Source organism: Nyctibius grandis, chromosome 8, assembly GCF_013368605.1.
Source record: "Nyctibius grandis isolate bNycGra1 chromosome 8, bNycGra1.pri, whole genome shotgun sequence".
Classification (NCBI taxonomy): Eukaryota; Metazoa; Chordata; class Aves; order Nyctibiiformes; family Nyctibiidae; genus Nyctibius; species Nyctibius grandis.
In genome coordinates this window covers 8,076,103-8,101,470 of record NC_090665.1, presented here as the reverse complement: position 1 = coordinate 8,101,470, position 25,368 = coordinate 8,076,103, and the positions used below count along the sequence as shown (strand labels likewise).

General features: G+C 40.3%; 1 protein-coding gene across 2 annotated transcripts in view; it reads right to left on the bottom strand.

The window, feature by feature from the left end:
* The window catches only part of PIK3CA (phosphatidylinositol-4,5-bisphosphate 3-kinase catalytic subunit alpha), a 44,157-nt gene extending 21,187 nt beyond the window's left edge, over window positions 1-22,970 (bottom strand). The window contains exons 1-6 of one of the 2 annotated variants that reach the window (XM_068407084.1): window positions 22,772-22,970; window positions 16,931-17,117; window positions 4,760-5,173; window positions 3,022-3,231; window positions 2,066-2,316; window positions 178-423 (exon numbers count right to left, since the gene is read on the bottom strand). In XM_068407084.1, the coding sequence (XP_068263185.1) occupies window positions 178-423; window positions 2,066-2,316; window positions 3,022-3,231; window positions 4,760-5,111 (1,059 nt within the window). In that variant the 5' untranslated portion in view covers window positions 5,112-5,173; window positions 16,931-17,117; window positions 22,772-22,970. The remainder of the gene's footprint in view (window positions 1-177; window positions 424-2,065; window positions 2,317-3,021; window positions 3,232-4,759; window positions 5,174-16,930; window positions 17,118-22,771) is intronic. The other variant, XM_068407083.1, reaches the window with a different exon arrangement.
* Window positions 22,971-25,368: the final 2,398 nt, after the last annotated feature.

The window sequence follows — 25,368 nt, the reverse complement described above, 5'->3', positions numbered from 1 at the left end:
CTAAAACATGGCTATATTTTTTAGAATTCAGTGCTTAAATTTAAATAACAAAGTAGTCTAATTTTCTAACATGTTAAATAACACCTCTTTTCCAATGTAAAGACAGAACAGAAAACTTGGGAGGGAAACCATGCGTCGCTGAAAACCATAACCAATGCCATACAGCCTTTGCCTTACCTTGTCAATGTCTCTAATGTTCACATTTACATAGGTTGCACAGAGGATTTTTATTCTGAGCGCACTATTTATAGTCCAGAGAGATTTGGCTGTAGCTTCACCATTCATGTAGGGTGTAGCTGTAGAGATACGCCTGGAATAAGATGGCATTGTAAAGGTGTCCAGTGGTAGCTGGGTATATAGGCTTTCCTTAGCCATCAGCATCAGATTGGGCATGCGACCAAGCATTATACAGCTTCTTATATACTGCAAGAAAACAAACCCCAAATTCAGTATGTTTTCAAAGTGTATACTCTTAGTAATCTATACCTGAACATATTCAGGAAAATATAAAAGCGTATTTAAGGAGCTTATTATTGTCCCTGTATGTATACCCTTCACAGTGTTTATAGTTATAACATCCAACAGTTTAAATACATCGTTGGGTAGGATCGTACAGTAGCGCTTCATACAGATTTTGAGACATGAATAATGTCTACAACAGTGGAAGGCTGAACTAGAGAGAGAGAACAGAGCTGACAAAATGACAAGTCAGGTTTCTCGTAGCTCTCCTTAGCTCCGGCGCAGGGCAGCACAAAAAGCAGACTGCTTCCAGATTAGAGCTGTTCCTGGAAAAGCAGTTTAGCTGTTTTTACATAGCAGGTTGCTGTCCTAGTCTGCTGTGCAGACCTAGCACAGGTGACTGATACCCCCAGTACGAGGCAGAGAGCACAAGACAAACGGCAGACACACTCATTTTTGGTTCAGTTGTGCTTACTACCTTCAGCTCAGCACTGATCCTGACAGACTCTGGCTGCAAGGTTGTATGGTGTCCATTCAGGACTGAGTCCTGAGAGCATTTAGTCTGGCAACAGTACCACAAAATACAATGCGTTAAGACAGGTCCAGCCCTGGAGTGTAATTAGCAAGCTCTTTTGCGGCACAGTAAAGGCATAGCAGATACTTCTGAAGAAACCACGCTAGATCAAATAGGTCTAGTGTTTGATCTCAAGATGACTGTGCAAAATTATTCATGTATGCCTGCACTTGTTCCCCAGCTCCCATAGAATAGAGCTGCTTTTCCCATTATTCAGCATCCCCCACCCTCTTTCTCTCCCCCATTGCCCTGCAGAGCACATAGTCAACCATTTTAGACGAAGGAATGGAAGCTGTTTATTACAACAATACATTCCTCAAAGAGGAAGCAGCAGCAGTCTGTCAGGAAATCTACAGCGTAACATTGTACGCTCCAGAAAGGGCTGCTCAGATGCTCTTCTGTCAGCAGTTCTGTCTCACACTCACAGCACTAACAAAACCCAGGCAACGAAGGACAGCCAGCCACAAAGAAGATTTAACAATGATTTATGTAGTGCTGGAAGTTTATTACTCCTTTAGTAAGATCAAAAAGTTTAAAGAAGTAACAAGAAAAAAAACGATTTGTTGAGATTTTTCCACCCCTGAAAGGGGAAGGGACAAGATTCATTAGCAATGGTGGCTTCATAATTTAACATCTGATCAAATTTCCTTTTGTATTATATAAGCCCCATTCAAGCATAACTCATCACTTGCCATCAGAAATCTAGGGTATTTCTGAAAGTACCTACTACTGATTTATCACTGATATTAGAGGTAAACTACTTCATTCAAAGAAGGTAAATTACACTAGTGATGTAAATCCTATTTTAAGTTACCTTTTCTTCCCCCTCCTCTTTTAAAGCACATACACCAATAAATATGCACACTACACACATGCATTAGCCAATTAGTTTAAAGAAACAGACACACTTACTTTCTATGTTTTGGATGACTTTAATGAAAAAGTAAGCCAGTCATAAAATTGATCACTTTCCTCCCTCACAAATTTGGACTATTTTGGTGTACTTCAAAAGAAATCCATTACGTTACTCACCTTATACTGGCTCAGTGGGTATTTTTCTAGCAAGTATTCATCACAGCCACACACTTTTAAAATATATTTGCCCTGGTACTCCAAGACGCAAAGTTTCAGTTGCTCAGATGACAGCAACATACTTCTCGTTTTCTTCCTAATTGCTTCAGCAATAACTTGCTCAGGCACACAGTCATGATTGATTTTTAAGGTGTATTTCTGCTTATCGTTATTTGGTGAGACTATTACCCATATCACCACTATGATTTGCCCTAGAATAAACGTAAAATAATGTTAGGCCTATCATTTTCAATACACAGTTTCAAAACAAGAAAATCGCAAAAAACACAAACCCAAAAAACCCAAAACAAATTCCCACCCTAGCCCCATCACAGAGAATTGCTTGCAGTACTGCTGAAAGAAGCTGTAGAGACAAGATTCACAGCCAAAACTGACAGAGGGTTTGTAACTTCTGCAAGGAACTACATGTGCTCAGTTTATTTTTGACTCTAGTGTAAATTCAAACTTTTACCCCTTGATGTTAAGAGTACTTTTATTAATCGAATACTAGTAACTACTTAGCCTTCAAGAAAACAGCAGTAACTGTTTCATATTTGAGGACTGCAAGATAACTCAGTGTTTCAGCATCATTTAATTCCAGATTTCTGAATGTCAATGAAAAATGTGAAGCCAGCAAGCTGTTTTTGTCAATTAAAAAAAATCACCTCTATTTACCAGGTTGTATTTCAAGATTTAGTTATTAGAACAGTAAAAAATGTAATTTTAAGTGCTGCTGTTTTCCTTTTGATTCTACACTCTATCAAGAAAGTTATTCTGAATAACTTAAGGTATAAGACATTGCTAGAGCGTACTAAATAGAGTACGTAAAACAGTGATTTACCTGAGTCACCAGCTGTACTCTTTGATTTCAATCCCTGGAAAAAACATTATGTTTCTACTGTAAATATTTATCTTACCTTTATCTAGTTTATTGTATATGTGTTTGGGTAGCTCAGGTGAAGACTCTACATTTGGAGGACAGACATATAATGCTCTACTATGTGGTGCATTGGCATCTCGAAGATCCACTGCTTCTTTACAAACATTAAGAATATTTCTTCTGAAGTCTTGTACTTCTGGATCCTTAACCATGTCAAATTCACAGACAGGCATGCCAATAGCAAAACCTACAGTATTGAAGAAGCATGAGGAAATAACTGTAACTGATAATCAAAGCTAAAGATTCCTTCTATGAGCGACAGAAAAAGCATGCTTTAAGCAAAACAGAACATAAAATATGTGTGTTAACCACTGGCTTCTACTTGTATACATAATTCTTTTATATCATTCAAGAACACTACAGTTCTAAAGTTAAGTGCACTCAGCAGTCACAAAAAAGATTAGAAAACAGATGTACATTCATGGAAGATCCTGGAAGCCTTAAATCACCACTCTCACAGCTAACACTCCTCCTGGAGGAAAAGAACCACTAGTAAACCTCCTCTGAAGTCAGCACAAAGTTTCCCAAGTGGACCAGAGGAGCTCTGATTTTTTTCTAAAACCTTGGCAGGATTATTGGTAGCTATTAGGACCATAATCAACTTTACTTACAACTGAATGGCAGCTATTCAATCTTTTTTTATGAACTACGCTATTTAAAAATGTGACAAGCACACCAAGAGATACTGAACTCAAGCTCTTTGGCATAGATTCACGTAATAAGAGTCCATTTCTCTCAGGTCCTCACTCTCAGATGTAATTCTATTTACTTAATGAGATTACTTGCATACATAATTATTTATGCATGAATGTTCAAATGGAAACTTTCAATTGTCCTATTGCATGGTTAGCTAACCACCGTTCTCCTTAAGTCCTGAACAGGTTAAGCTTTACAGAACAGAAGTAGTTTACCTATGATGCATTCATAACAATTAAATAATTTAACAATTAGGAGCACCCCTGAACAAGTATTTCCAGTTGACAAGTCTCTACCACTGCAATACACACCTGTTAGCAACTAAAAGGGAGTAGGTATGCTTGTACTGCCCGAATTTAGATACTCAACCTAGATGCTGAAACATATGCTAGTCTCCCTGTGCTTTCTCAATGGATAATGGATAAACTACTCCAGAGATTATTCAAAACACCACAACTTGTCTCCCCTCTGCCCCTCCAACGGGTTTTTGTTTCCTTCCCCTCCCTGTGCTCTTTTTGTAGGAAAGTGGGGGAGGGAAACACCTCATTTCTGAAATTTTGCTTTCTAAGCAAGATAGAGCAGTATTAAAATGTGTGCTATTGCAAATGGGGTTTAAGATTTCTAATTAAACACAGAATTTACAATTCTGTAAGCTTCAAGACAAATTAAGATTGATCTCCCAAACAACAGAACAGGTACAATAAGGCTTTGCTCTGTAATAATATGAAATCCTGCTAATAAGCGACAATCTAACCCACATACAACTACAAATATGTATAAAGCAAAGACTTTACATATGAATGAAACAGAGTAGCAAAAAAATTTAATTCACAGTTTATGAATGTAGGCTTTACTATGATCAGCATCTTTGGACATTTGATGCAATAACCAACAATTACAAAATGCAAACTTTGACAGATACAGGTGACAAACACAACCCATTTCAATTCTTTGTTTTGATTTTGAAGAGGAAAAACCAGTTAAACAGATTAGGTATGTTTAAATAAAGATAATCTCACCTATTTCTCTATTAAGAATCTTTTCTTCTCTGTTACCTACTGGTTCAATGACTTTTAGAAAAGGCTGAAAGAGTCGCAGGTCACAAAGTCTCCGTGTTTCATCGAAAAATTCTTCTCTTTCTGCTTCTTGTGTAACGCTTACAAAAATGTAAGAAGATTCATCCTGAAGGAGCTGGTAGAGAGGGTATTTTCTTGCTTCTTTGAAGAGTTCATGTTTAATAGTTAGTAAGGTGGCCTCACGGAGGCATTCTAGAGTCACTATCATTCCATTTGGGAGAAGACACTCCACAAGGATCCTTGGTGGCATCAAATGGATGCCCCATAGTTCGCCAGATGATGGTCGTGGAGGCATTTTTAAGTCTTTAGATAACTTTGCACTGGAAGTTTTTCAAGCAGTGATTCATACGAGTAAACCTAGGTGAAAATCAGAAATTTAAATATTAGAATTTAAAATATGAACATCATCAGAATTTCAAATAACATTGTTCAAACACCATTTATAATTGTAGATAAATACTCATGGCTATATTTTACATGCATAAAAAGAAAAAGACTTGATAAAACTGATCTCTAAGGAACTTGTATTTAATGTAAATATCTACTCAAATCACAAAACCAGTTAATAGCAGAATCACGTTAATTTGGAAAAAATTACAATATGCATACGATTTTAAAAAAACAGGATTAATTTTTTTACCTGAAGTTTATAATTTATGATTAGAACACTTAAATAGCATGGGGGATGAAAATACCTAATATTCAAATTATTATTACAGTAATTTTTAAGCAAATCTCAAACCTAGTTCTTCACATTTTTAATTTGGAAAGAGAAACATTTATTAGCATTTGGATGAGATACAAACCATCAGTTCTGCTCAGTTTAGCCAAACCAATGCTTAAATTCTTTTTTTTAAACTTTTTCTCATCCCAAACCTCTTAAGTATTCACACACCGCTAACATAATCATTATAAGTATTTACTAAAAACCTCTAAACTTGATTTTAAGAATCCATGTACACACAGAACTTGGGCTTAGCTTTTTTAGGTCAGTATAAGCTACTTACACCAGCAGCAAACCCTTTTTTCCATGAATGAGACAGAACTGAGCTCCATTAACACTCTTTGGTTGGGCTTGTTTTATTTAGCACCAATTCCCTGTTCTAGTTCCTTTTGGCAGCCGCATGAAAGTCTTTCCCAAGCCAAAGAAAAGGAGGGGAACACGTGTCTGACCTTCTAGCAGCGCTGCCTTATGCTAGCTTAGAGCAGGTACAAGAAGCATTGAACAGAGCAGAGATGTCTTACAGCCCAGTGGCCAAGAACAGATGGCAAACAAAGAGCAGAACTAGGCAGGCACACAGAGATATCTCATCAATAAACTCTCCTAATTGCTACCTATTTTTGATTTCCTTAACCAGAGGCAATACTTACGTATTTGTGAAAGAAAGCCATCAAGAACTATTGATTTTGTCCAACGCAAACTGTTGGCACGTGAGTGAAGAACATTCCATGTTACAAAACATTTGCTTCTCTTTGTTCTGAAGCCTGCTACTTTCACCTGATATCTTAGATTCCTTGTAATGAAACAAAGTGCTCTTAATTTTAGAGACCCATCAAGACCTCCCCATTACTTCTTTTCCATAATAGTCCCAGATTATTTAGTCCTTCTCTGCCCAGAAGTCACTCTGTTTTTGTTAATCCTTGTCACCTTCTCTGTATCTTTCCCCTTTACCATACCCTTTTTGCAAGGTAGAGGAGGAACAATCATATCTGCACACCACATTCAAGGTCCAAACTAAGCACGTTTACATACTGACATAATATTTTCTATTGCTTTCCTAGTACATTATTTTTCTGACTGTCACTGAGCTCTCACTGCAGAATAGTAAGTTCCATAGGGGCCATCATACGTTATGCAAATCTCAAATAGTGCATTACTTACGCTTAGGCTGTAATTTTATTAACTTCAGCATGTACCTTATCAGAAAGGGTAATACCAACAGACATCTAAAGAGCAGTCCATCGTCCATCATGCCTCCTGCGTCCTGAAAGCATAAGGCTAGGATAACTACCAGGGTACTATTCTAAAGCCACTCTTAGTCATCTTTTGAGTCAAGAACCCTCTTAGGACTGCCCTTCTATCTTAGTTTCTTTTCTTAGTAAGAGAAAGGAGGGAAAAACCCAAACCAACAGCTTCACACCTCTTCTGTTTCATCAGCTTTCTAAAAGCCCCAACTGTGGAAAAGCAACGAATGCCATGCTTGCCCTTTGCTCAGCGAATTTTTAAAAAATATATCTATTTGTGGGTATATATATAAATCTTATGTGTATATAAATATATAAAGAAGTATATATTTATAAAAATAATATAGGTAAACAAATAAAATAATGATCCTTATTTCCACGCTTTTATGCCTTGGTAGTTATTTTGTGAAAAGTTTTCTTCCAAGTACATTCAGTTCCTGCTTTTCCCACACTTCAGTTCTTAAAAAGAAGCCTTAGAATTAAAATGATGTTTCCTGAAATCCACCGCTTCCTAAGCAACTCTGAGTAGCAAAAGGGTTGTCTTTTTTTATCCCTCCTTTGTAGTTTGGGCTTTTAAAAATATCAACAAAAGTACTAAAGTGCCACTGAAAGTTTAGAAAAATGCTTTTCCACTAACACCTCAGACATGTTTAGAAGGGCTTTGCTACTGACTTCTTTTTTAAAAAGAGCTTAAAGAAGCTGTTTTATTTTTCTCTTCATTGTAATAGTCTCAGTGAGTGGATGCTGAAATGGAGAGTTCTAAGCACACTCACAGTGTATTTAAAGAGCCAAACCTGGAAAGCTTACCAATTACAAACCATTACCAATGAACTCAAATAACACCATTTAGAGTAACTTGCAGAATCCTGAACTACCCATAACTATCATCAGTTTGCAGATAAAATGAAATACACAGAAGGTTAAATAGCATCTTTTTGATCAGGCAAAGCGTGAACAAGACTCCCTCTCCATACCAGTGATTCACATGCTTATTTACATTTCTTAATTACAAGCATAGGCAGAAACATATTACTGTTAAGGCATATACCAGCATAAAAAAACCCCAAGACAAGAACTTGCAGTCCTAAGAACTTTTCTGTCCACACATACAAACAATAGTACAGATGGACCACAATCAAATTAAATATTCACAACACTGAGTTTATACCAGCAGTCTTTTAAGTTCAGTTCCACAATCCTATTGAGGCTTCTCTGAACTGACGGCCCATCTTCTCCCTGCTCAAGGTGTATGTTCTAATTCTTCATCATGCTGGCACTGGTGCTCCCTGAGCCAGCTCGTTACAGAGGCAGATGGATTAAAGTTGCAGAGAACTACTCACTTTTCCTTTCTTGGGTTAGCTTCTGCTGTTTTAGCTGGCAAGGAGTCAGATGAACACCAGGGTCTACACTGGAGATCAAGCACGACTGCAGAAGTGCTGAGCTAGTTCAGCTTCAAAAATGGTGGTTCTACTGCAAATTTTTCCTCCCTCCCCACCAATAATTGCTAACAGAAGCATGGTTGGGGGACACACACACATTAAATTCTTTTAGACAAGTATGTTCTCAAAACAAATGTCAACCATGGCTTTTTAAAAATTTCAAACATTAAACACCAACTCAATACCATTTCTTGAAAGACTTGCAAGCAGTCTAAAAGGGACATCCCAAAATCTACACTCTTTTTAGAGCAACTGCACCAAAACAGCAGCTTTTATTTTAAACTGGCATACAGATGTGTGCTGGAACAGCGCATACAGTCATTCTGTGTGCAGGTTCATTTTACTTGCACATGTAAGCACACCTCCGGGGTTTGCATTTGGAAAGCAAAAATGTAAACAGAAACAGTTTTGAAGTATAGTTGGCAGCTTGTGTTTCTGTGTACACTTTCAAATCTGGAAGGCTGCCTGGAATAAATAGAGTGAATTACGTTCTTCGACAGTAAAAGGATTATAATTTTAAGAGAATTCTAGAGAGATGTTACGTAAATCCAACTAAGGGTACACACAAACACTTCAAAACCAATGCTACATCACACTGCAATCCCTGACCTTCCAAAAACACCTTAAACTTTTTTCCACTGCCAAAAACTTTGGGATACCACAGATGGTCAGAAAAGCCAAATTCAAAGACACCCACTGATCAAATCACATTCTTTTGAACTCATTACAGCCTTCCTGATCCATTCAGCACATCACTAACCTTGCTGAGCACCCAACCTAGCAGTGACCAAATTTTGAAACACCATTCAGAACTAATATACATGGAGGAAGAAAGAGGGAAATTAAACAACATATCTCCCATAATACTGATACCTACTTGCTTCCAGATACACTTATACTAATGCTAATCTGTATAACCTATGTTCTTATAGCATAGGAGAGTTAATATTGGTTCCTAACATTAGTACTCAAAGAAGTATTTTCTGTCTTCACAATTTAAGCAAACTAAGCTTGGGACAAATTAACTTGAGTTAAAAACCCATATATATTTTCCCCCTAAAGACATCTGAGGCTACTGCAGCTGTTTTCACCACACTTTTACACATAAAAGCCTTGTACATCTATAGCTCAGCAAGACACTGTGGCAGTACTTTTTCCACTGTACGTCTTTTTTGTACACTAACATTTTGCCAGAAGACTCTCAAACAGGAGTGTCACTGATCTGGGTTTTATGTGTCTTGCTAAAAGGATGGACTGTTACCCTTCAGTACAGATGGAATCTATGCTACTAAAAGAAGCAAACAAGAAATGACCTTTCATGCGCTCTTCTATCAGAAAGAGTGGAGAACCCTTCCTTGCCAAAAGAACACTCATTTTTACAGATTATCTGTCTACAGATTAAAGTGAATTGATTTTCACTGCCTAGAGATTACTCACATTCTACCAACTCCACAAAGATATCAATATTTGGTAATTAAGAGATCTATATTAAAAACACAGTTAACTGATAAGGCTTTCTTCCCTGTCTGTAAATTATCTGTGGACATGTTCTCCAAAGAGAGAAGCTCCATCTAACATTAACACACATGTCTTATAAAGCAGGTGAAGACCCAGTGTGCAAGTCTGTGGGCCAGTCTAGGTGGAAAAAAAAATATTTTGTTCACTTTAGGAGACTTATTGTTAAGGTTGTCTGCCATCAGCAAAAGCACCAACAGTTACTCTTCAGGCTCTGCAAGAAGGAAATTCTTCCGTCTATGATGGACCAACTAGCAAGAAATCTAGCAAGCACAGAAGGAAGCAAGCCATAGAAGTGTACTGTGCTGTAACACTGTATTAAATGTATAAAGCGTGGGATGCTTATGCAAAGAGGTATACATTCCAGGGACTGAAAGAGAACGGAATAGTTTTGCATTGCTATAAACATCTAGTTTATAACAACGCTAGTGTTTCAAAATCAATTCAAAAGGATAAACTAAACACTCAATACAACTAAATTAGTCATTCAGTAAACTACTACACTTTAATTAAAGTCTATTAGTTTTTCCATTAGTTTAGATAAGACTAATCCCATTACATTGCTTTCACAGACAGGATGTAACAATATTTTATAATAATTTGCGGTTATCTTTGGTATCAAAGAGCTGCTCATTAGGATTTCTGACTAGACTTAATTTCTTTTCCAGGTAGAAGTTTCCTCTAGACTCTTAGCACTGCCTTAAGAAAAAGTCTTCTAGACATTAAACGATCCAACTACATTTATTGATTCCGATTTACTCCGCATGCGTGTGTAGGTTACATGATTTTCTTGATTCTCTATCAAACCGACAATAGTATCACCTACAGGTATGTCCCCAAATAAGCTTTTTTTAACTTCTGTGGAATTCCTGAAACAGAAGTTAAGGTGGGGGGATGCCTGGAACAAGAGTAACACTTTTCAGAATGCAATACCTATATTCCACTTTGCCCCAGACATTTCAAACTTTCTAAAGACCAAAAATGTTTTTCTCCCATCTTCAGACACATCAGGCACTTCAAAACTCACCATGAAGAAAACTGGGTGGAGCTGCCTGTCTAATTCTGCTGCTGTCCAAACCTGCTGTGCAGTGACAGTAAGACTGCCCCAGACTAGATATTTTCAGTACTGTCCTTTTGTTCTTCCTGCTTGCCAAGCTGGCGTTTTTCCAAAATCCAGGAAGGCTAGTACAAAGATGTCTGAAATTGTCCTCTATGAAAACATTATTACACACAGATTTAAACAGCAGCAATATTGCTTTGTTTAGAATAGAAACCAGGAGACTGTTGTATTGCAGTTACGTTTTCATGTTCCTTACGTATTACTTTCATCCTTATTACTTCACAGAAAAGGCGCAGATACGCAGAATTGCTTATCTGATCACAAACAGCAGCTCAAGGGAAACAAACAAACAGAAGGATTTAACAGTTGAAAACATGTTGCCATAGCATTTTGCTTCCTTCTGAAACAGGCAAGTATTTCCAAGCACTACCAGTTTTATTTGTAGTTACCTACTTCTTCCCCCCTGCAAACACAGTGCTGAGTACCTTTGCCTTGTTCTAGACAGAGCTAAAAAGACGAACATTATTGGTAGCATCTGTAGAATTACAGTACAGCAGAAATACAAGATCGTTCTTCCCTGTGAATGTAAAATCTCACTGGAAATTAGTGAAAAGAAGTTTCAGTTTATTTAGATATGAGAACATGGCTTGACTACATTTCAAAGCTGTTTTATTTAAAGTTATCTTACATGCAGATTTCTTTTCTGTTTCAGAATATAATATTCTTGGATTCTGGTTGTAGCAAGTTTCAGATACCATGAATAAAACTAATGGCGAGGTCATCCTGAAAAAAAGAACTCGCTATAAAGTATTGTCCAAGAAGTTATACATATATATATAGGTTATCTGTTACTGAAAAAATAACAAACAGCTGAAATGAAAACAAGATGAACAGTTTAAAAAGATTTACTATTGCTGGAGTGTTTTTTTCATTTTTTCTTCCCCTCCAAGAAAACCAAAAATCCTTTGTAAATCCTTATTTTCAAATCCCCTTGCTCACCCTCCCCCATCCATGCAGGCATATTGTTTATAGCTTCACTCACTATCTGGGAGCCATGAAAACAGGATCATGAGAACATTTGCAAGTTGCTGGTGACCTCTACAACTCCCACTACGATTGTGCTTTTTCCCAAGGGATCCCATGAAATACCAAAAGCAGAATGTCTGTCCTAGAACATTTTCTTCCAGTTAAAGCCAGATTTTTTTTCCTCTTTGTTAAACGAAGGAAAGCCTAGAATTAAATCTTCTTTTTTAGTCTGAAATCATTCAGTAATTCCATTTCTAGCTTCACCTCAAAGTAAAGGATTTTGTTATTTATAGAAGACTAGTAGTCATAAAGCACAACAAAGAATTACAAAACACATCTTCTCTTTACACTTCACATATCTGCTTACTCATTATTCCAACAATTACCTTGGCTTGCTATGTAGCAGGATGAGAATTACTCTCCCACCTGGCTCTGTCCTGGTTGGAGCTGTTCCTCCAAGCTAGGCATGCACTCTGGAGCTCAGTGAGCAGCACTCAAATTCTTTCAAGTTCTTCAAATGAAAAGCCTTAAAGTTTGGCAACAAAATCAGAGCAACAAGCCATTTTGTACCAATAGAAACAAGGTTTTCCCCTGATTACATATTCTTCTCTAATACGTTATTTTATATGGGTGACAAACATTTTTTTTTTATGTGAACATCAGAAAGAATATGAAGTAAAAGCACACCACAAACCATATTCTGCTCCTTGGTACAAATGCTAAGGACTTCAATGTCAGGTTTTGCATGCAGAAATGTTCTGCTTTCAGAAATTAGTGCAAGATGACGTAAACAAGAGATTACTCTAGAATGTCCTTCATGAAACTAGATCAGAAAGGTAACAAATGCTGAATATATATATAAAAATACAAAACTCCACTTTAAATAATGCTGTTTACTTTTTGTTTCATGTTTCTTCCCATCCTCCCACCTTCCTGGGATATTTGGAACCCAGACAGTAAACAGGATCTTTAAAAACAGGAAGGGCTGGCACACAGACAAGGACAAGGAGCCAGAGCAGAGGGAATCCAGGTGTTCTGCACTCTGGTCTAGTCTGAATCTTCACCTCACATGAGCAGCTCTGTAGCAGAGCTGTAACTCAGGTACTCGGCCTTTCCTGGTGCTGGTCTCACCCAGGCACATCACCTTGGCTTTTAGAAGTAACTCTCGCTCTGCTGCAGCAAGATGAACCTCCAGTTGCATTGAAAAAGGGGAAAGATTTCCTCTCCCCCTGTCCATAACTAGAAGGGCAGGGAAAGAACTGCAACAAAACACTGGAGATACTGCAGTCCTCACACCGCTACGCTTGCCTCTACCACAAGCAACAGCATCAAGAGGGTTCAATCTACAACGTTCAGCTGACCAGCTCCTCTGGGTGAAGGGCACGGAGAAACGTGCGTTCATAAGAAAATTTGTCGGAGATTAAGCCCATTTCTGTTTATTAATTTACCTCCACCTTTACTCAACAGATCCACCCTGTGAGCCCTTCCTTTGCTAAGCAGCAGCTGAAAAAGACATCAAACTCAGACTGACTTACAGCATTTTGTGTACTTCCCACATAACATTTCTTAGCATGGGGTCCGAGAGAAACTTTAAATTGAGACAAAGGGTTTCTTCTGTACTAAGTTAAAGCAACCAATGGGTAAAAAAAAAAGTTTTGGAGTGGCAATGGAGAGCAATATTTTTGCAAGTTTGCAGATTTTTAATATTAAGCATAGAAGAGTAAACTGGAAGACAGAAATTTCTGTTCCATAATCCAAATATAAATTAGCTTTCCATTTAATCTATCTTAATTGACTTCTGCAGCCAAACAGCATTTATAGAAGTATGGGTGTAGTCTGCATGGACTTACTGAATTCTGTTAGCAAAAATCATTGTTTTATTTACTGGCAAAACAGAGGATGGGATGCAACTTCACCTTTGATAGGGCATTTGTAAGGAACCACATGCCTCAGCAAAAGCCATGGAAGTAGGTTTTGTTTCTTTGTTTAAGCTCCTAAACTGAAAAAAACACCACATTCTCCATTGAGGTATTTCTTAACTCCCTTTTTAAAACCATTTCTCGAAAGAAGGAAGTTTCTGGCAGAGTTAACACAAAGGCACAGCCACCTCAATGAAAAATTTCAATTCTACAGCTAAATATTCTTGCCCTATAAACAGCTGAAATTAATACAGTTCTTAGCAAATTGTCCTATACAAAGACATGGAATAAAATAGGAGGCAAACAAATCCAGTTCTTTGCAAACCTTGCCCTGTAGTAGCAGTTGCCTACTTCTACACAAGCTATAATCACAACAGGAAAATACTACTGGTTTTCAAGGCTCAGTTAGAAATAATGAAGTACTACTCGCTAGTAGACTTGTTTGTGATACTGAGTTAATGGTGATTAACTAAATATTTATTTAGCAGTAGATGATAACCCTGCTGAAAGGCAATCACCAACAGTTTTCCATAAAAGATTATCAACAGACCTTTATTTACTACAGCAGCAGACTGAGACTGTCCTGCTTCACCCCACATGCCAAGCCTGTGAGCAGCACAGTGGGACACTGTTCAGCTGCAAAGCATTTATCCCCACTACATGCTCCCATCAGGCTTCATCTCCCTAAAGGTCAGAGATGTGTACTGCACCTAAGTGCATCAGAAAACTGGGCCTTCTATGTGAAACAATACTGTTGACTGAATTACTGAGTTTGTAAGCATATTTAACTGCTTTATACAAGTTACAAAGAAACGGAAGTTTCTCTGAAACCCGAAGGAGTGTAGGTTTATTCTTGTTCTAGCTGTTGACTCTGGTTGAACAGGACTCCTCTCTGCACTTACAGGTCGAATGCCAAAGCAACAATCATGACTGGAGACACTAACATATTTGTGTTTGTGTTCAAGAAGTGCACACAAACATGATTCATTGTGACTATGTATGTCATTAGGTCCTGCATGCTTCAGCCTGAAGTATAAAAACAGCTATGGTAAACTGTGACAAATGGTTCTTCAGCATGTTTAATCAAATGTTTATCATTTCTGTACATATCTGCTGGAAGCATCTGCTTTGCAAACCCTAAGTTGTGCAAACATGAAAGCATGTCAAGTGTGGGGCTACTGAGACATTAAGCTTGTTGTTAGTGCATCTCTCTCTCCTATACTTCAAGCTGTTACCTAAATTGTTTCTCTTAATGAGGTCAGGGTACCAGCAGTTTGTGTTTACTACACCTGAAAGAAATGGCTAATATTTGCCTAAATAGCTAATGCTTGCAATTAACATGACCTTTCCAAAGAAGAAAGTGACATAAGCTCATAGGCATTTAAACAGCAAATACCAGCAACATCTTCACAATAGTTTAAAGATTTCTCAACTTCCCAGCTTGGAAAGTCACTTTTTTATCCAGATTAAACGCTTTGAGACTAAGGCACATGCTGCCTACTACTACAATCACAGCTCTGTAAAAGGGATACATTAAAAAGAAAGATCTTTATTTTAAAAAAGCCAAAAAGATACTGGCAGTAGTCAGCCACTGCTATTAAGAGAACTTTACACATCTGCACAAACAAGGAAGTGTTTTTAATACATGGTTCTTTGGAAACATTTCATTAGTGTTTTTGTAGGTGTGTATATTCAGAAAGACTGAAAGCAGTTTTCAGCCTGGTGAAGTTTAACCCTGGGACAGAACAGGAGACCACAAAAGCTTAAGTGTTTTGGATTTAATTTCAACCCATAAAAAACACCAATTAGAGAAGGGTGACTATATTGCAAATCATCTTTTTTTGTTCTTTAAATAATCTGCTCACATACCAGGACAGCCAGATATTAGAAGCTATAATAACAGTTACACTTCTCGTATCACCTGGCAGTTGCTTGTGATACTATCCTATCTCCTGACATACAATGAAAGGCTTGGAAAAGAGGTGATGAAAGAAGAGTTGAAGAGATGGATTGCAAAGTAATTTGACAACACATTTTAGAAGAGGTTCCACAGTCAGGAATAGGTTTTGCTATCCTTTTCTTCATGTATCAACTCAGCCGTTTCGTTGCTCATTGGCTTCCGTTTTCATCCTTTACCTCTTGGTGGTAGTTATGTCATCTTCCCCTACATGTCAAAACCTTCCAAGTTGGAGGTATCTAAGATCAAGGGAGTGCTGCAAAGCACTGGTAACAACATCAGTGCTTTATCCTCCATTTCAGAGCAAGTTGAAAAGGAAGACAAGTTATTAGACTTTTACTAACTACAACTTTGGTAAGTAGTTAAACATCAGAAAACCAGTAAGCTTTACCTTCTCAGTTACAACATTAAAATCAACTTTAAGTGCTTTCTTGTAGCTAGCGACCACTTCTCAAAAAATTCACATAACTGGTTATCACCTACAATGACAGCATTTCAATTTGCCATTACTATTTTACACCAAAACACAAACATAATTTATTATAAATCCATCTTTGTAACAAACTTGCTAGACTAAAAGTGGCACTCACAGGCACTCTGGACGCATCCTCAATTATACACCACAATCAAGACTATTCAAGATGTATGGATGTTGCTTAAAAATTAGCTTTTCCACTTAGTCACCAGAGGTTTTCTTAGATCAAACAATACTAAACATTAAAATTGAAGGATATTTCAGAGGTGGCAGCATGAAATTCCAAGATAAAATACAATATATTAATTACTTTCCCCTCACCAGTGGAGACTGCCTTGATAAACTGGTAAGTGGAACTGGTTGTTCAACATCCACATAAACTTTTCAGAAGGCAGCAGAAGAGCAATTTTCAGTTTTATTAGTATCACTTCCACTTTTATAATCCAGCCACAACATTTGCTGATTATTCTGTTAAGAGCTGGAAACATAAATACAAAAATGAAGAATAAGTGGTATGTTTTGTAATCTAAGTAGTTTAATGACCACAACAAGCGTATTTTAGAGTATTATTTGGAATGGAAGTTTTTACTTCCATTTTCCCAAAAGAAGCTAGCTCTATCTAGAAACTTTTCCTGTTGTTAGCACTATTAACTTTAATCTTTTAAACTATGCCTGTGGTCAAGAATCAAGTTAGCATTTTCTAGCCTTAATGAAAAGTAACTTAATGGCACAAGCACTGAAGTTGGATAATAACATACCTCATCACACAAAGCATATTTGTTGAGTTTGAGAAAGAAACAATTCATCTTCACTCTGCTTGCTGGGTACTCTCTGCTCATTCTTACTTTTTTTGCGCTTGTATTTTCAAGTGTTCAGTGTTTAGTTTGCCTGCATCTTTGCAGAGATTGGTCACCTCGCTTCTCTATTAAGTCAGATGTCAAAGTCCTAAAGTACAGAAAATTTTGTTCTATTAGATTCAGATCACGGAACAGGCAAGTATTTCTACTTATGGTTGATTAGTCTCAGATGAAATGCTGAATCGTCACTATTTTCTTTTCAGTAACATTCAAGGTTTCTCGCATTTTGAGAATGTTCAGGAACTTGTTTCTTTGTTGACTGCTAATAGCTACAAGAAGGAATAAGATTGCAACAAGAAGTAATTTTTTGCTCGCAGATTTAGTGTCCTCTGCAAGGATCCACAGCTAAACAGTTGATAGTTTAAGACACTCTTCCAAGACAACAAATGCAATCTCAGCAGAAAATCCAGGGTTCTGGAAGGACCATGACCCAAGTTAACAGCAAGAGTTAAAAACTAGGAACAGTCTTGGAACCCACTGTGCAAGAGTCATTCATCACCATTAACTGCCACATTAAGTATTGGCAAAAGACTGACTAATTAGTATGGAAATAACAAACAGTTACATCTCAATGACAGATAAGTTTTTGACATGTTGTACAATCTAGGAGGCAACCTTCCAGTTTTCTCTTCTGTTCGGGCTTAGAGAGAAAATACCCAAGGGGTGTTTCTCTACGTTTCTTTGCCTTAGAAGAGGGTCATAATGTACAGCCAATAATGTGACTCAGTTGTCTTAAAATTTCAGGGAACTTTACAGTAAATCTTAGTCAATTCAATAAGCCTCCCATATTTGACAAATATGCTTTGTGATTCGCAATCCTCAAAAGCTACATTTGCATTTGGAAACTGTAAGGAAAACTGCCAAAGTTTTCCTACATAAAATCCATGAAGATAAGTTAATTTAAGGAAATGTGTTAATAGGTAGACAAAAATATCAAAAACCAGTCTCTGAGGTATATCTAACCTTCCATTGGTAAAAAGCAATGGGGCATGAAACAAGAGATCGCTGAACGTTAAGTTCTATGCTTAAACTAGATGGCAGAAGTAGTCATTAAACTTCTATTGCTCCATGTTAGTGATGTGCCACAGAGGCAAAAGCTTCACCAGGACTCCATCATTCTCTCCCCTTCAATTTCACAAAGGTAAGTTGGTTTCTTTGAATTTCATTTTTACATTTCAGGTATTTGAGCACAGTTCATCAAAACTAGACTCTAAATATTCCCATCAAGTGTACTTGGTCAATTACGCTTGCTAAGTGCTTTTATTCCCTGCTTTACTGGCTTGAAGAAAAGGATGCTCTTAATACAGAAGTGATGATGTGCACTGTCCCTCACATTTCTTGTTAGAAATACACAGGCTTCTTACACTGCCTTTCACAAAATCTGAAAAATACTTTTCTAGAATTGAAGTGTAAATGCATGCTATATACAATAAACCAACATACTGGCTGCAAAGCCATTAAGTACTGCTTAGACTGAGAAGACAGATCCAAAATTACATAGACAATACTCAGTCTACTGCATTTCCATTTGACCATTAGTTAACTTATAGGACTTATTAAAAAAAAAAAAGGCATTAACCGTTTAATTCCCTCTACTCCCAAGTTGGGCTTGTTTTTGTTTTGTTCTGTTTTTTTTGTTTTGTTTTGTTTGGTTGGCTATTTTGTTTGTTTGGGTTTTTTAAGTTAATACTACAGCAGTGCTGCATGAAAAAAAGTTAATATTTTCAAGTGTTATTTCTAGTTCATTTGACACTCCATTAACCATTCAGAAACAGATTTACAGAATAAATTCATTTGGAAGGAATTTCTGGAGGTTATCTGGACCAACCCTGTACTCAAAACGATTCACATATGTTTGGTGTCCAAATAAATATCAAGAGAAACAAATCTATTTTCTCTCTCCACTGCTCACATTTGGATTAGGATACTACAAAGAGAAACTCATAACAGACTTCTTTGCCATGACACATTCAACTTAAAGGGCAAAAGAAAATTCTCATCCAGTTTTAGCATAAATATTTTTGTGGCCTCTTCTAGCCATAGCTACTATTTCAGACAGGCATCATCACTTGGAGCAGCTGGATGTCTGGCTTTTTAAAAGGATGACACAAAACTCCTACAAGCACAGAATGCAATACATAAAGCTGCAGAAACCTCAACAAACCCTACCTTAGCTTACACTACAAGCCACAAGTCTGTTTCTTCAGCTAGCCAAAGTACACACTCTTATTCTTTCCCTAGTGCTCCCCCTCCAACTCAATCACGCACACAAAAAATGCACAGATGGCACATTTTTCCTCCACTGGGCAAGTACTAGATCTCACACATTTTTCAGTATTTACAAAACAGTAAGCAGTAAGACAAAACATAGCTTTATAATGGTATTTTAAGACTAAACTGGAAAGACTAATTTTGCAGTATTATTCCCACTTGAGTCATAAATCATAAAAATGTTTCCTCATCAGTATCAAAGTTAAAAAAAATCTTAGCTTCCCCTCACCCAATTACAACATTTTTCACATGTCCTTTTAACTACAACCTTTGTTAGCCTTGATTAATGTACTCAACTAGGCAAAGCAAACCTACATATGATACCCATCTATGAGATGCTAGTATTTCTTGCATGACTGGGAATTAACGTATCATCATCCCAATTTCATTTCCCCCAAACCAGGCAGGAAAAGCAAGAGCAACAGTTTTCTATTTGGAAGTGACTGATACTCGCAAGGTGTTCGCATATCTGCGTATTCCTGGTAGCTAGAGAATCTGCACCAGAAGTCTAGAAGCCTACACATAATGAATTGACTTCTTCTGTACAAAATATTTAAGAAAGCATTTTTTCTGCAGACTAAATGTCAGCCTTAGGCTTGTTGTCTAGCCATTTATAGATAACTTTAATGTCTTTCTGAGTTAAAACTATCATGATCATCAAGGTTGTTCAAAATTGTATTACGCATGACTAAGCCATTAAAAAGCACAGTACACATTTAAGTCTGAGGAACAACTCTGATCAGGAAGTTCATTCTTTACCTGATAACAACTTTTAAAGCTATGAGTTTCTTCCAGTAACTGGAAACCTCTTATGATACACTTGTTCTCGTGAGACAGCATGATGGTGAAGCGTGAAACCCTTGTTTGTTGTAGAAATTCCTATTCAAAAGCTTCCAGCAACTTTAAAAAAGTGAGTTATCCAGGAAGAACTATCCCCCCCGTTTGCTTCCAGAAAGCAGGAATAGCCTGATTGTCAAAGAAACAGTTAACTAAGTATTGAACTACTTTATGACTTCCAATAAAGCACAATTGCTTTGTAAACAGCTCAGCTACCCCACCTTTCCCAAAGAATACTCAAAAAAAACCCCACAGAATTTCATTATTCATACAAGTAAACTGCAACAAGAAGCAAAACAAATCTGCCATTAACATAGAATGACAATTTGAAGCAGGCAAACAACTAAAACACCTTGGCATAGATCTGTATGCTGGGCTTAGCATGCTTTGAAAAAGCACGAAAGCTGTTTTTCTCCAGGTTGCTAAGATCCGCATCGAGTTCTTCTACTTTTAAAAGATATTTTAGTTAAAGGTGAGTTACTGAACTCTACAACTACCTGAAAGGAGGTTGTAGCGAGGTGGGTGTGGGTCTCTTCTCAACAAGCAATAGGACGAGAGGAAATGGCCTCAAGTTGTGCCAGGGCAGGTTTAGACTGGATATCAGGGAAAATGTCTTCACCGAAAGGGTTGTCAAGCATTGGAAGAGGCTGCCCAGGGCAGTGGTGGAGTCACCATCCCTGGAGGGATTTAAAAGCCGTGTAGATGAGGTGCTGAGGGACATGGGTTAGTGATGGGCTTGGCAGTGCTGGGTTAATAGTTGGACTTGATGATCTTAAAGGTCCTTTCCAACCAAAACAATTCTATGGTTCTATGGAGTTAACAGCTATGAAATGCAGGACATCTGTTCCAGTCAAACTCCAACTGCAGCTCTGGAGTTGTCGTATTTATTGTCTTAATGAAAAAGCAGAATATTTTATGGATCACATAAGGAATTGTGTGGTTTCATAAATTCCTCTGTAAACACTATGAGCTTGGTTGATGTGTGGTTTGTCTATGTGAGGACATTGGCTAAAATATGCTTCCAAATAACTAACTGCTCTGGAAAAGCTTGCCAATTTTATTGTTTGAGAATAAAGTTATTTATTGTGAAATTTTAAGTTCACATGGGGCTTTATTTCAGAACAGCTTATCTACTCAGTTCCCCATAGCAGACAAACCATTAAATTTATTATCTTGAGTAGTGGAATACTCCTAGAATCATAGAATGGTTTGGGTTGGAAGGGACCTTAAAGATCATCTAGTTCCAACCCCCCTGCCACAGGCAGGGACATCTTCCACTAGATCAGGTTGCTCAAAGCCACCTAGGAACTAACGATGTTTATGCACAACAAGAGGTGGACTTTGATTATTACACTGCATTATAGAATTGCAGCATGGAAGCAACTGAAGCAACAAGTATGAGAACATCTCTATAAATTAACTGTGAGGCAGGAGAAATTCAAGAATGATTCAGATCATGATGGCATACTTTCTAACTTTATCCAATGTGATGAATTCAAAAGCCTGCTATAGCTCAAAGCTAGGATGTGAGCATACAAATAATTAACAGAAGAGAGTCCACACTTCTATTAAATACTACAAAATCCAGATTCAGAATCCAGTTTACTGGTCCTTTACAAGTTTGGTGCAGAATACTCATAACTACAGCATTAACTCAAGTAAAGCTTTATAGTCCATACTGTCTACTCTTAAATATCTTTCCTTGTGTTTGTTCTGAATATGCACTCTTCATAAAGCAACCTCTGTTCAATCACATTTTTAAAGTCAACAAGAAAATAGTTACAGAGAAAAAAAATTTACACAGAGACATACCAGTACCAGCAGTAGAAGTAACAGGTTTGGTACCTGAATAACTTCAGGAATACTGAAAACAGCAACAAAACCCCCAAAGAAAAACAAACGTGCAGTTTGTGTTAGTTTGGTCGAAGTTTTGTTAACTTTCAGCCTACTAGAAAATACACAAGTACTGGTAAGAAATAGCAGTTTCATATTTAACATCAACAAAACAGATCTCTGGAGAGGATGAAATAAGAAAGAACTTTTTACAGGTAGCATAGATGTGACACTGCTACAATAAGTCAAGTGCAGCTGGAGACAGGAGACCGCATGCCACCGACTCAAACACACACCCCGTCGGAAGGGGCTCTGCCCCACTGTCATTAACTAGCCCAACCGTGAGCCTACGTACACTCCATCACAAGAACCGCTGAAACGTACTTACAGAACACAGCTATTTTGGGGGTGGGGGGGAGCCACCCTGGAAAACAACCACCCACTACGGTTCTTGCTCTCCCAGGTCACGTCCCTACGAGGGGAGACCCCCAAGTCAGCACTAGGCGGAGGAATAAACGCCTTGGAGCTCTCCCAGCCGAAGGAAGCCCCACGGCAACGCTGCTCCAGGAAGCCCCAGCCGCGCTCCGACGCTCCCCCCCGCCACCCGAGGGTCGCGCTTCCCCCTCCGGCTGCCGAAGACCAGCAAGACACCCCGCAGCCTGCGGAGAGCGGCGCTCCCCTCCGCCACCGCCCGGCCGGAGCGCCGCGCAGCCCCCGACCACCGCCGCCGGACGCCCCGGAGAGCGCTGCCACGCCGCAGGGGAGCCAGGCGGCCCCAGCACCGACCCCCACCTCACTCACCTCACCGCCGCGGCCTCCCCGCCTTCGAGCCGGCCCGCAGCCGCCGCCCCGACGGGCAGGGCTGGGCCGGGCAGCGCCCCGCAGCACTCACAGCCCCTTGAGCCGCCCCGCAGTTACCGCTACACTCCTCGGCGGGTGACCACCCCCCAGGCGCTGGCAGAAGCGACGCCAGCAGCCCCCACACCGCTCCCGCGGAGCCGCCTCCCGCTCGGGCAATAACAGGAAGGGAGCGGGGCGCTGACCCCGGATGGGGATGGCACCGCCCGCCGGAAGTGGAACCGCGGCGGGAGGGGGAAGGCGCTGACGGGCGGCGCGGAGGGGCGCGGCGTGACGTCACCGCGCGGAGAGGCGGCCACCCCGCCCCGCACGCGGCCGCGCCCGCGGAGCCGCCGTCTCGCGCTCCTGCTGCCCCCTAGCGCGGCGGCGGCCGGGCCCGCACCGGCGGTGGGCGCCCGCCCTCGCGTTGGGCGGAGCTGCCGGTACCGCGCGATGACAGCGCCGGGCCCCGGAAGCGCCCTGACTGGAAGCGGGTGCTCAGAAGAATAAGGTGCCCGTCCTACCCCAGCTGGCGGTGCGGCGCGGCCCGGGCCCGACAGACGGTGCCTCTGCCCCGTTCCTTGTCGTGACCTCATGAACGCCGCTCTGCCCCCGCCGTAACGCCCCGTGCGACCCGGCTCTGCGCGCTCCTCTCCCGTTTGCCCCTTGGATCGCCAGTGTCCTTCCACATCCGAGCTGCCGCTGGGTTCGCTGCCGGGGCTACGGGAACGTGGTGTGTTGTTAAAAAAAGAGCGGCCTATGGAGGGAGCGCCCTCGGGAACGGGGCAGCAAAGAGAGAGAGCAGTGAAGATGTGTGCTGCCCTCTGGGCTGGGTTTTGGGGTGTCTCCATTTAGCCCACACCCAGGGCTAAACAATAAGCAGTTGTTCTATCAGCCAATCTACCACCCCAGACTGAGAAAGGAATTGGGAACAGGAGGGAGACTCGTGGGTTGAAATCTAAACAGGTTTAATAAAATAAGGAAACCAGGATCAATACTAATACAAAAGACACAAAATTATACTTAGCTCATAGAGTGCTGGCAAGTCCCTTCAGGGATAGAGAAGAAGAAAGGAGAAAAAGAAGGGAGAAGGCCCACACCTGTAGGCCAGCCTGGGACAGCTGCCCTGGCTTTCACTGCTAATGGCCTTGATCACCATACCGCAGCTGGCCACAAACTGAAACCAAATGGAACAGAAAATTAATTCTATAAATTTTATCCCCACAAAACCAGGACACGGGGTTTGACGTGAGAGTGCCGGGCTGGTTTAGCTCAGTGAGAGCCGACAAGATGCAACAAGTGAGGATACTATTGAGGTGATGACAGGAAGGAGGCAACAGGGATAACCCAGGTGATTAATCAGTCAGACATCTCGGTTAATCACACTGTTTTTCAAGAGATATTTATCCTCTCAACAGGATAAGCGTAAGCAAGTTTTGGAGCCAGGTGTGAATGCGGGGAGGACATCGGCAAATTCTCTGCCCTGTGCCCCAGGGCCCAGCACGGGACACCGTTCGCAGCCACGGCCAGGCTGAGCTGCTGCGGGTGACCCTGGCCATGGGTGGGAGCACCGGCCTCGCAGGGCACGGCAAAGCGTCCCCCCGCAGCAGCGGCTCCCATGAATGCGCCCGGCTGTGAATTGCCTGTTCGCCGCTGCTGATACAAATCATTGCGGTTTGCGATTCCGACCTGCCACGATGTACCTGATAAACAGGAATTTTTTTAGGATCTCACAGAAATTCATAACGCTGAGTGGGTCTAACTGATGGGTTCCCAGACTGGCTGGCTGGTTGCTACTGGAAAGTCTTGGTGATGGTTTCAGCTTGTAGTGATTTCTCAGTGCTTTCCTGTTCCAATGAAACGGGAGAAAATCAACAGGATCTCTGCATGCTTTGAAACAGGGTGGCCCGACCGCAAGGGTGAGGCCTGCGCTGCCGTCTGTGGTGGGTTGAAGGGAGATAATTCGCTTTGTCTACGAATAGCATGAATAAGCTGAAGATGTTTATATATGCAAATTCAGGTTAATTGCAGTTTCTGCTGTCAAAAACAAAAGGTGCCAGAGCAAAAAAACCCAAAAGATTAAGGACCTCGTGCAAAACCACAACTCAGGATTTGACCGGGCACTTAAATATTTGGAGTAACTTTTCAACCCTGTTTTGGCCCATCCTGCCAAAAAGCGTATTTCAGTGACTGCGCATTTCTGTGAGATTATTTCACGTTAAGTCGGACCTGAAGGGCCAGCAGCTGGCTGGGGCCGGAGGAAGGAATGAGGGTGCCCAGCAGTGTGACAGGGACACAGGCACGCTACGATCCCCGGTGCGAGTGCTGCAGGACCGTAACACCGAGGGGGGCCGCGGAGCTCAGGGGAGCGCTCTGCCAGGCGGAACTGCCTCTTCACCCGCGGCACCCGGCCAGGCACGGAGCAACAAACCCGCCCGGGAGCGCTCCTGAGCGGGCACCGGGCTCCGCGGACCCGGGCTGCCCTGCGCCGCGCCACCGGCCGCACAGCCCAGGCCCGGCCCCGCCCCGCCGCGCTGCCGTCACTTCCTGCAGCTGGCGCC